This window comes from Cervus elaphus, chromosome 9 (genome assembly GCF_910594005.1).
Source record: "Cervus elaphus chromosome 9, mCerEla1.1, whole genome shotgun sequence".
NCBI classification, from domain to species: Eukaryota; Metazoa; Chordata; class Mammalia; order Artiodactyla; family Cervidae; genus Cervus; species Cervus elaphus.
In genome coordinates, this window is record NC_057823.1 from 62,265,175 (window position 1) to 62,277,172 (window position 11,998).

Genomic DNA, 11,998 nt, shown 5'->3' on the forward strand with positions numbered 1-11,998 from the left:
TGGTACCAATGCAGTTCAGAGGGAAACATCCTCTCTAGCAATGCCATGTTGAAAAATCTTATTTTTCTGTTTTGTCTTCTTTTCAGACTCTCCCAGGTGCCTCATGCTGGCCTTGTCGCAAAGGTAGATTTCTGGAAATTGTTGGCTTATTACTTCATGAGACCTTATCTGGTTGGGTGTAGGGTGACTCATTGGCCACTGAGCCTGATCCTGTCCCCACACCCCTGCCCTCTTTACCATGTAGGGTTCTCAGGAGCTGGGTTTCCTTGGTAGGCAGTTCGGTTTTTAGAAGCTGGTCTCTGCAGGCCTAAGAGATGGAGAATTTCATGGGGAAAAGCTGACAGTGCTGTGTGGCTTTGGGCAAGTGTCTTCTCCTCTCTGGGCCTCAGCTGTTTCATTGTAAAATAAGGAGGTTGACAATGATTGTCCTGTCTCCAACTCCCTCAGATCTCTCCCACGTCTCCTAAAAGCTGTATAGCTCTGAATTCCTATAACAGCCAGGATGGGGATTCTCCTGCAAATTCTCCCCAGGCCTCACTTTCATGGGGCGCAGAAGCAGGATCTGTCACAGTGTCCCCTTGCCCTCCTGGCATGCTCGGGGAGGTGGAATCTGCTACTGACTGGCATCTTTCCTTCCTGTCCTCCAGCCCCACCAGTGACCCTCCTTTTGGCAAGAAGACCTTCGAGCAGACCTTGACGGTGGAGCTCTGTGGCACAGCAGGTACGCTAGGGGCTCAATGGGGAGGTGCCCTTGGGGAGGAAGCATTTCAGACAGTAAGGGGGTACCCCAACAAGCCCTCCTTGCCACCACTGCACAGGCTACGCTGGATCTTGAGATTCCCATTGAGAGAGTTATAAGGAGAGTCAGGACCCAGGCTCAGCTGTTCGGCTGCTGACAGTTGGCACATGACCTGATGTGAAAAAAAAAAAGAGATGCATGTCTTCCCCTGAAGCAGCCCGCAGTCCTATGTGGGAAACAGACTCACATCATGACAAGTACTGTTTGACACGTGCTTGTTCCAAAGACCTTGCAAGAGCTCTGGGAGCATAGAGGAAGGGACAGTATGGGGAGGGGCAGGATGTGGCCTGAGAAGATGCATGGGTAGCCAGAGTAGCAGGCATTTCAGCTACGTTTGCAGGGCAGTAGAAGTTGAGGAGACAAAAACAAAAGAGAAGGGTATTCTTGGCAGCAGAATCGGCATGAGCAAAAAGGCTCAGAGAAGTGGAAGTACAGGTGCATCGGGGGAGACCGGCCACATGGCAGTGCTGTGGGGAGAACTGGGGGGTTAGGCAAGAGCAAATATCAAAGGCTGAGAGGAATGTCAGGCTGAAGGGTTTTATGTAGATCCTCAAGGCTCCAGGAGCCCCAGAAAGGAAGAGATCACTGGCATTTTGGCAAGTTCCCTCTGGTACCTGGGGGAGGGTGAAGGGTAAGGTCAGTTGCAGGACCACCTAAGGTCACTGTGGTGGTCAAATCCAGATGGGAGGTTTTTGCCTGTGGTGCCTGCCACCTCTGTACCCTGGGAGGCTTCAGAGGTATTTGGGATGACCAGTTGGGGGGGCTTGTGGAATGATGGAATGTGGAGCAGGAAGAGAGATCTCAGATAACTTGGAGGCTTCTGCAAGGCTACAGAAGGGATGGCAAATGGATTTCATCACATGCCAGCTCTGAAAAACTGTTGACGGACTGTATGAGATGGAGTCCCAGGCCACGTCCAGGCTCAGTCAGCAGCGCAATGATCGATTAGCAATGCCTGCTATCCACTGGGTCTGGGGAGTGGTGACACGCATGCTATTTCTTTGCCATCCCAAACGAGGGTTTCAGTGCTCCTTGGAGAAATCTGTCTCACGGTGTTCCTCTTGCTTGGGTAGGACTCACTCCGCCCACCACGCCTCCCTACAAGCCCGCAGAGGAAGACCCCTTCAAGCCAGACATCAAGCACAGCCCAGGCAAAGACAGAGCTCCCACCTCGGAGGGTCCCCAGCTTGAGGCCACCACCGAGGCTGTCCACAAGCTGCCAAAGAAGCACCCAGAGAGGAGCGAGCTCCTGTCCCACCTGCGGCATACCCCAGCCCAGCCAGCCTCCCAGGCTGGTCAGAAGCGCCCCTTCTCCTGTTCCTTCGGCGACCATGATTACTGCCAGGTGCTCAAGCCAGACGGCGCCCTGCAGAGGAAGGTGCTGAGGTCCTGGGAGCCGTCTGGGGCCCACATGAAGGACTGGCCCCAGCAAGGGGCCCCACGGGCTGAGGCCCAGGCCTCTGGCAGGGAGGAAGACGGAAGCTGTAATGTTGATGCCCCCAGCAAGGACAGCACACTGCTCAGAGACCACGAGATCCGTGCCAGCCTCACCAAGCACTTTGGGCTCCTAGAGACAGCCTTGGAGGAGGAAGACCTGGCCTCCTGCAAGAGCCCCGAGTATGACACAGTCTTTGAGGACAGCAGCAGCAGCAGTGGCGAGAGCACCTTCCTCTTGGAGGAGGAAGACGAGGAGGAGGACGATGATGAAGGAGAGGACTCGGGGGTCAGCCCCCCTCGCTCTGACCACTGCCCCTACCAGAGCCCACCCAGCAAGGCCAGTCGGCGGCTCTGTTCCCGCAGCCGCTCCAGCTCTGGCTCCTCATCCTGCCGCTCCCGGTCACCAGCCACACGGAGGACCTTCAGGTATGGATGGGTGGGTGGCCTCAGGATGGATGGTGGGCAGCTGAGCACCCCCAGTTCTGAGGTGTCAGGGGAGAGAGGAGCCCTGAGACCAGGGCTGCAGCTTCCTGTGTGGCCTGTGTCCTGGTCAGAGGCCCTGGAGGTGGACTCCTTGGGGTGTTATGGGCAAGTCCTGAAGCCAAGTGAAGCCTGCTGTGTGGTCCAGTGGTCCAGTGAGGAGTGGTCCGGATCTCCTGGCCTCGAGGGAGGAAGAAAACACACTTTCTGGCTTTTTGTGACCTTATTCATCTGTTTCTGCTTTTATATTTGTAAAGTGGGTAGGTTTTTGTGTAAATATATACAGTTGACCTTTGAATAAGGTGAGGGTTAGGGACAGCAATCCTCCACACAGTCAAAAATTGTGTGTAACTTATAGTCGGCCCTCCTCATCTGAGATAACTCCGTATCTGCAGATTCAGCGACTTCTGACAGTGTGGTATTACTACTGAAGAAAATCCCAGTGTTGGTGGCCTCTCAGAGTTCAAACCTCTGTTGTTCAAGGGTCAACACATGTACACAGTGTAATACTTATGTGAATTTACTTGTAAAACAAAGATTAGCATAATTCTAATTTGTGTTCTAAAAAACCCCCCAAAACCCGGATTTAAAGCAGAGATAAGGTTTATTCCCGTTTCTCGGGGCTTCGGAGTTGCGCAGTCTTCCAGCAGTCAGTCACCCGGTGGGAGAGCTCTTCTTCTTTCACACCAGGATGACCTGTCATGAGCGTTTCCTCATACCGTCTTTGCTCACTGAACCGGACTGTAGAAGGAGCCGTTCCAGAATTCTGTGGGGAGCTGGGCAGAAAGAATGGAAGTCTGGCATCTTTTGGTGAAGACAGTTTGCTTCTCTTCCCTGCTAACAGCAGGACCTGGCTCTTCAGAGGGGAGGCCGCAGGAGCGTGGGTGCAAGTCCCAAACCCTCTGCCCGAGATGCACCTGAGTGACCACCAGATGGCGCTCCTGGGTTCAGAGCAGTGCAGCAAGCAGAATCCGGAAGAGGCCTCCTTACCAAGCTGGTGGCTGGGCCTCGCCTCCTAAGCCTCAGGTTTTGTAGGTCGGGGGTGGGGGTGGAGAATTTCATTTCTAACAAGTTCCGGGGTAACGATGACATTGCTAGAGTGCTATACTCCGAGAAACAGAATTCAGGTAGTAGGAAGATAACCTTAGAAAATTCCTCTTTATATTTTCTTATCTCTACCGGTGGCTCTTAATTGAAAATCTGCTGAAAACAAAGCTTCCTTTCCCCATTAAAATGTATGCAGACAGCTCACTGGGCATTGGATTTTAGGGGACTTCTGGATCCCCCAGACACTATTGTGCCAAAGCCCTGAATTGTTATTTAAAATGAACTCATTTTGAACAATTTCTCTAAAAGCCTGTCTATGTAATAAGCCAGAACAGTTAGTCAGAGATATCTTCTGTCAGACCTCTCCGAACCCCACTTCCAGCTCTGTTCTTCTTTCCCCAGAGGGTCGCTGTGAGCTAGTCTGCCTGTTGTTCACATTAGCTGGTTTCTTCTGCAGCGTCTGTTCAGAAGCTACTAAGGTTCTTCTCCTGTTGAAGCACATTCCCCAAGGCCAGAGCTGGAGCTTCTTGGCTTCCTTCCCCTCCTGACCTGTTCAGGCCCTTTACCCATGGGCTTGGCACACTAGTCAGGGGCCTCTCTCAACCGCCTTGGATTCTCCTTTTCCTCTTTCTCACTTTTGGGCTAAGTTCAGGCTGGCTTTCGCTGGAGAAAGTTAATTGGTTAACTTGGTTCTTACTCAGCTGCCTGGCGGAGCTTGATGGCTAGTCAATTGGATAAACTAGTCTTCAGCCTTCTCCAGACCAGCATTTCTCTACTTGTGCATCTGCTACCAAACATAATCAACAGGAAGGCTTTGAGCTGGTTTAACAAGCCCTACAGCACCTTCAAGTCACTCTGAGCTCTTCATGGGGGAAGACTTCCAATGCTGCTGCAAGTGGAAAATGATACTCTTATTATATAGCACTTAAAGTCTGCAAGTCACATCCCTTTCTATTACCCTCTTTGAGCTTCACAGAGGCACTTGAGGGAAGCTCAAGTGCTTTTCATCCCCATTTTATAGATGAGGAAACTGAGGCTCAAAGAGTTTCAATAGAAAAATATAGCCAGCCAGTACTGAGCCATTCCTGAGCTAAGCATGTACACATATGTTCTGATTTGATTCTCCCAAATGGCTGAGAAGGCAAATACAATTGATTCTCCTTAGTTTACAGATGAAGAACTGGCTTAAGTAGCTGGTCCTGGGTCACCAGCAGAGAGGTAGCAGAATCAGCATTGGAATGCTACCTGACTCTGGAGCCCCTGCTCTCTCTCATTCTCTGCTGTGTTCCCAAGGATGCAAACGGTGTGTGGCCGAGTCGGCATTCAACCCCCCTTACATGCTGTGCTCCTTCCCCTCCAGCTGCCTGGCCCCTGGGAAGAGAGGGCATTGTGCAGACAGGTGCCTGGGAGGGCGCAGGCATGCGGCACCCAGGAGCTTCTCCAGCTGAGTAGCCCACTAGCTGCCTGGGGTGCAGGGGCTGTGATGGCCGAGGTTGCTGCCTGGCCAGACAGCACAAATGGAGGGTCTAGAATCAGCAGACCTCCTACTAGCTTTGGCTTTCCCGCTTCTTAGCTTCGGGGCAAATTTCATCTTGAACCTGAGCCTTAAGATTTTCATCTGAAAAATGGGGAAGCATGAGACCTCAGAGGATATTTTTTCATCAGGTCAACTATCATAATGAAGCGAAAGGGCCTTTCCACCCCCAACAGCATAGAAAGGTTCACAGGGATTATGGTTAGCAACATAGAAGGCATGTGTCAGTCACATGTTCAGACCCACATGCGGCCCTGGGTGGTGACCGCTGAGGTGGAGAGCTGGGCTCTCTCTCCTAGTTCTACCTTCGCTAATGAACAAGTCCTAACAAAGCTGAAGAAACATCGCTCGCCTCCTGAAGCAAGTCCTCCTCCCGCCCCACTGTGGTCCCTGCTAAGAGTGAGTGAGTCTGCTTTGCTTGTTCACTGACAGATGTGAGAGCAGAGGGTCGTGTTCAGACGGAACGCCAAGCGTCCGGCATGCCAGGAAGCAGCGGGAAAAGGCCATTGTAAGTGACTTGGGGCCCCAGAGCCCGGAGTGAGTGGGGACAAGCAGGGGCATCAGGAAGTGTGGGGGCTTCAGAGACCCAAAGTGCTTTGAGGTCATCTGGCCTGCAGGAGATAGTTGTATTTCTCTCATTTACGAAAGCACAAGGGTCACCAAAGGGCATCAAAGGTGGCATGCGCAAAATGCAGCCAATGGACTGGTCTGGGAGTGGGGTGGGGTAGTGTGCCATTGGTGAGGATTTAGGGCTCAGTATCAGAAGCTCAACAGGGCCAGGGGGTGAGCACTGATGAGGGAGCAGAGCCAGCCCTGCTTCCACTTCTGTGTGACCTTGAGCAGCTTCCTTGAGCCTCAGTTTACTCATCTGTATATAAGGTCCCCTGGTGTGATCTGGGCAAAAGGACCAAGAGAGCCTGTCTCTTCCTGCCCGACTCTCTAGTCCTCCCCCAGAGTTAGTCCAGAGGCCCAGGCTGTGCCTGGTAAACCTGTTGCAAAGCACCACACAGGGAAAAGTCATTAGGAAGCTGGAGTCAGTGTCCTCATATCATTAGAAAGGAGGGAAGGGAAAGTAAGACAGAAGCACAGACAGACTCTCACTGGATTTCCATCCCCCACCCCACCGCCCCCACACCCCGCCCCCGACAGCATGGTGCTTCAGGGCAGGGCATGCTCGAGGTATGCATACCCCGGAGGTGTGTACACACAGCTGTCTGCAAGCAGGTACTTAAAACCACATGGAGCATCTTCTGGGATCCTTGTGTGACCATTCAGCAGTTGTGGCGTGCCTGGCCCTGTTCTAGGTGCTGGATGGCAACAGCGAATGAGACAAACAAGGTCTCCACTCCCATGGTTGGGCCAGAAGGGAGAGAGAGATGACAGACTCATAAGCAAAGCAATAAATACTGTCATTACAGATTGGGAGGTGCACTGTGAAATTAATCACGCCACAACTAAGATGTTTGAAACAAATCATGTTTTGACTTGTGGGGAGGATTTATTTACATGGTTGTCTGGAAAGGGCATCTTCAGAGAGCTAGGCCCCAAGGGATGGAAGAAACCATCCAAGCAAAGGTTCAGGAGGACAGCGGAGGGCGTGGGGGGGTGCAGAAGCGGGGATGGGCCTGTGAGTTCAAGGTGCTGGAGGAGGCGGGGGTGGGGAGGGGGCAGAGGGCGGTTGCATTCTTACACGGAGCTGAACTGGGCCACCCTGGGGAACGTACCTGGTGTCTGAGACTGTACAGCAGTGCCCTCTCTGGACCGCTGCCCTCTGAGGTGCAGGAGGGCATGGCTGGAGAATCGCTGGCCTTAACCTGTTCCAGAGAAAGCCTGTCTAGACCAGACCCTGGTGGTCTTGCCCATCAGGAGCACAGCTGGAGTTTCTTCAGCAAATCAAAGCCACTCTTCTGATGGCCATGCCTTTAACTGGATCCAGTCACTAGATGGTGGTGGGACGCGGGGGAGGTCCCAACCGGGCTTCCCCGATGCACCCCCTCTGGTGGGCGGGTCTAAGGGCCTGGCACCTAAAGGTGACAAGTGTCTACATAGCACCCTGGCAAAACCAAAGGTAATGGTGGCTCCACATCCTTATGCCCCTGTCCCCTCTGACCTGTAGCAACCTGGCTGCCAGTGCTCGCCCTTTAGCATCCTTAGCACCTCCCCCAATACCAGAAGTCAGACTCCAAACAGATACAGAAGCTACTCAGGGTGCAGTTACAGTAGTAGTGGTGACTCCCTCTCCTGTCTCCGCCCAGTCTCTGTTCATTCCCTTCAAGTACACAGTCGCTTCCTTTTGGGCCACCTCCCATCCGATGCTTAACAGCCCCCTCCTCCCGTAAGGCAGGTCCTCTGGGATAGTGACTGTCATGGTCCTATCTCTGACTCCAGTCCCAGCTGGAGTCGCTTTCTCAGCCAGGTGACATGAACTGGGGACGAGGACTCTGTGGGAGCCCGCCATCTAGGGGGCAACCCGAATGACAGGTCCCTCTGTGTCGCCCTCCGGCAGGGTGAAGGCCGCGTGGTGTACATTCGAAATCTCTCCAGTGACATGAGCGCGCGTGAACTGAAGAGGCGCTTTGAAGTGTTTGGCGAGATTGTGGAGTGCCAGGTGCTCACGAGAAGCAAGAGGTGAGTCAGGCTCTCACAGAGGAGGGCAGCAAGGGTGTGCAGAGGTCCCAATTCAGGGCTCACCACATTGGAGATGCCCAGGAGGACTTCCAGGACAAACCTACCATCAGGCACAGGAGAAGGGAGGACCTGTAACAATTGTGCAGCCCAGGAATCACCACAAACATGTACTGATACTCTGCTAAAGTGCGAGGCAACTTTCGTGCGTTGTCTTACTTCAGTTTTCCAACTTGCGTGTGACATATGCAGCCTTTCCTTTCTGGGTGGCTCAGATAAGTTAACTGAGCAGCTAGTTAGTGGCAGAGCCAGATCTGCAGCCCATATGTCCACTTCTGGTTTTCCATCCTAGAGCTGGTACGGGGCTGCCAAAAGCCCATGGTGGTTGAAGGCACTTTTGCATTGCACTCTTGGCTGCAAACCCCATGTTACTTCATCCCTCCATTCCTCTACAGCTGCAGCCCTGTGTCCCACTCACCCGGGAAGCAGTGTTTCATCTCTCGGGAGATCTGCAAGAATAGGTTGCATATAAATGCACAACTTAGGTGTCAAAACTTCGTCAGATTTGAAATAATTTGAAGTATCTCCTGTTATTACTTGCAAACTAAGTTATTAAGGTTTTAAAATTCTAATTTAATAATGACTTTTAAAAACTTCAGTGAGAAAATAGTTTCTACATAAGAATCATTACACATCTCACATCCCTTACGATGGCTATAGAAAACTAACAAGTGAGGATGTGGAGAGACTGGAATCCTTGTGCGCTATGGGTCAGAATGTAGTGGGTTGGCCAAGAAGTTCATTCGGGTTTTTTCCAACTGATGTTATGGAAAACCCAAACAAGCCAATAAAAGGTGCAACCATTGTGCAAAATAGTATGGGGGTTCTTCATAAAATTAAACATAGAATTTGACCATTTGACCCAGCAATTCCTCTTTTGGGTATATCATCAGAAAAATTGAAAGCGAGATCTTAAAGAGATATTTGCACATACATGTTCATAGCCCTGTTACTCACAATATCCAAGAGTTGACAACAACTCAAGAAGAATGGATAAGCAAGGTGTATATGTATGCCGTGGAATATTAGTCTTAAGAAGGATGGGAATCAATCCTGTCACATGCTACTACATAGATGAACCTTGAGGATATTATACTGGGTGGAATAAGCCAGTCACAAGAAGACACATACTGTGTGATTCCACTTACATGAGGGATCTAAAGAAGTTAAACTCATAGACATGGAAAGTAGAATGGTGGTGGCCAGGGGCTGGGAGAAGAGGGTATAGGGGGTTGTTGTTTAATGGGTACACAGTTTCAGTTTTGCAAGATGAAACATTTCTAGAGATCCATCTTACAACAGTGTAAGTTAACACAATGTGGCACTAGTGATAAAGAATCCACCTGCCAGTGCAGGAGGAGATGTAAGAGACATGGGTTCAAACCCTGGGTCGGGAAGATCCCCTGGAGTAGGCAACCCAGTCCAGTATTCTTGCCTGGAAAATCCCATGAACAGAGGAGCCTGGTAGGCTATAGTCCATAGCGTCGCAAAGAGTCAGACACGACTGAAGCGACTTAGCATGCACGCATGTTCTTAACACAACTGAACCATACACTGAAAAATAATAAAGATGGTAAATTTTATGGTGTGTATTTTTGTCATAATTTGTTTGAAAAAGTCATGACACAAACTATTTTATGTTGTGTGCAGTCTTTGGGATATCACATGAGGGAACATGTTAAAAACAAAGCAAGAAAATTAATCTCTAAGGAGATGGTTCAATTTGTTAAGATTTAAAAATTACTCATGAGTCTCAGATATTTAGAGTCAGAGGGTTCCAGCCTTGGCCTGATTCAGGGAGGTGTCAGGAAATGCAATTCAGTTGCATGTTTGTGAGGCACTTGAGGTCGGTAGACCTGTGCTGAATGGTAGGATGGTGCTGTACTTGTGGAATCTGAGTAGCAGGCTGATAGATCAGGATTCATTTGATTGTGAAACTGGTGAGAGTAGATCTGACTTTAGGTCCCCCTCATGTTGGCATTCTTCTCAGGCAAGCTTCCCTCATGCTAGCAAAGTGGTTGTGAGCATATCTGTGAGCTGTGAGCTGTGAGCATATCTCCTACCCAGGGAAGCAGGAGTTCCAGCAAAGATATGGCATGGAATCTTTGGGGTTCTGTTTTGGGTGACAGGTTCATGCTTGAACAAATCACTACGGCCAAGGAGGGTCAGTGTCTTGTGCCTTACCCTGGTGCCCTGAGCCCAGCTGAGTACTGGGTGGTGTTGTCAGAGGGCAGGGAGATAATGCTGAATAGGCAGGCATGAAGGAGGAGATGTATATGCAATACCAGCAATCTTAGGGAAGGTGAAGGACAGGTTAACAGCCAAAGAAGTGGTGGCTGAGGGACTTCCCTGGTGGTCCACTGGTTAAGAATCTACCTTCCAATGCAGAGGATGTGAGTTCAGTCCCTGGTCAGGGAACTAAGATCCCATACGCCATGGGGCAACTAAGCCTGTGTGCCACGGCTAGAGACCCTAGAGAATCCGCATGTCACGACTACTGAGCCCGTGTGCTCCAGAGCCCATGTGCTGCAAGAAGAGACGCCCAAGCGCCACAACTAGAGAAATCCCACGCACTGCAATGAAGAGTCAGCACAGCCTAAATAAATAAATGAATATTTAATTAAAAAAAAAAAAGAAGTGACAGCTGAGGCTGACTTTGAAGCGTGTGGGAGTGGTAGGATGGAGCGTAGGTGTGGCCGATCCTGAAAAATGGGCGTTGTGAAGGAAATAGAGAGGAGCATGAAAAGCCTCAGGTTTCAAGGCAAGAAGTCTGGGTTTGAGTCCCTGCTCTGCCCCCTGTCTTTGGGCAAATCCTAAACTCAAGAGCCTGTTCCTCATCCCAGAGGGACAGATAACAACAGTTCCCGGTCACAGGGTGTCTGAAGAGCCTGTGAGGCGACGGGTGGTGGCCAGCACTTCTTAGTATTTTATTGCCAACCCAGTGACCATCATCATGTCTGTCGGGGAGCCATGCGACGCAGTCATGAATCTCTGACTCATGACTCATGGTTTTCCCGCTCCTCACCTGGTAGCAGGTGGTCGGACAGTGTCCACCGGGCTGGCCCAGTGACACGCTCCCCTCTTCCTCTCCTTCCAGAGGCGAGAAGTATGGCTTTATCACCTACCGGTGTTCTGAGCATGCTGCCCTGTCCCTGAGGAATGGCGCCGCCCTAAGGAAGCGCAGCGAGCCCTCCTTCCAGCTGAGCTATGGGGGGCTCCGGCACTACTGCTGGCCCCGCTACACTGACTACGGTGAGTACACAGGCCCTGCACATCCTGCTCACCAAAGCTCTGGGGGCAGTGACCTCCTTTATTGAAACCTAAAGTCCCCTCTGGACATGGCTCCCATGCCCAGGCTCCCCTGTCATTGTTTTTCGCTGAGTCGTGTCCAACTCTTTGTGACCCCATGGAGTATAGCCCAACAGGCTCTCTGTCCATGAGGTTTCCCAGGGAGGAATACTGGAGTGGGTTGCCATTTCCTTCTCCAGGGGATCATCCTGACCCAGGGGTTGAACCCACGTCTCCTGCATTGGGGAGGATTCTTTACCCCTGAGCCACGGGGGAAGACCAGGCTCCCCCAGGCTGGTGGGAATAACTTGGCAGCCACTTGGCCTGGAAGCTGTCCTCTTGTTTTCCTTCTGGCGTCTGGTCTGTCTTGCCCTATGCCAGGACTGGTACCAAAGAGATGAAGCCTCTTGTGGCCTCTTGGAAGGTCCAGTCTCGTGTTTGCAGCCAGGTGGCAGAACCACAGCTGCCGTCTCTTTGACCTCATAGGCCCTGCCATCCACGGTGGCCCTGACAGACAGCAGCCTTGTCCATTACTGGGCCACAGCGAAACAGTATTGTCATCATGCCCTCACCATCTAGGGACAAGTTAGTAAAGGAGGACAAGTACAATTTGGGAGAGAGTTCGTGGTAGGCCACTGTCTGCTGCAGCCTCCATAGTGCAGATCTGAGTGTCAGGAGACCCCGGAGGCACCTGACCAGGCAGTGCTCCTGACTTTGTGTCCCCCCAT

General features: G+C 51.4%; 1 protein-coding gene across 8 annotated transcripts in view; it reads left to right on the plus strand.

Annotated features, from left to right (window-relative positions):
* Positions 1-11,998, plus strand: part of PPARGC1B (PPARG coactivator 1 beta) — a 118,266-nt gene that overhangs the window by 98,356 nt on the left and 7,912 nt on the right. For all 8 annotated transcript variants that reach the window (XM_043913255.1, XM_043913258.1, XM_043913259.1 and 5 more), the window contains 6 exons: positions 87-123; positions 648-721; positions 1,873-2,662; positions 5,730-5,805; positions 7,804-7,925; positions 11,080-11,234. In XM_043913255.1, the coding sequence (XP_043769190.1) occupies positions 87-123; positions 648-721; positions 1,873-2,662; positions 5,730-5,805; positions 7,804-7,925; positions 11,080-11,234 (1,254 nt within the window). The remainder of the gene's footprint in view (positions 1-86; positions 124-647; positions 722-1,872; positions 2,663-5,729; positions 5,806-7,803; positions 7,926-11,079; positions 11,235-11,998) is intronic.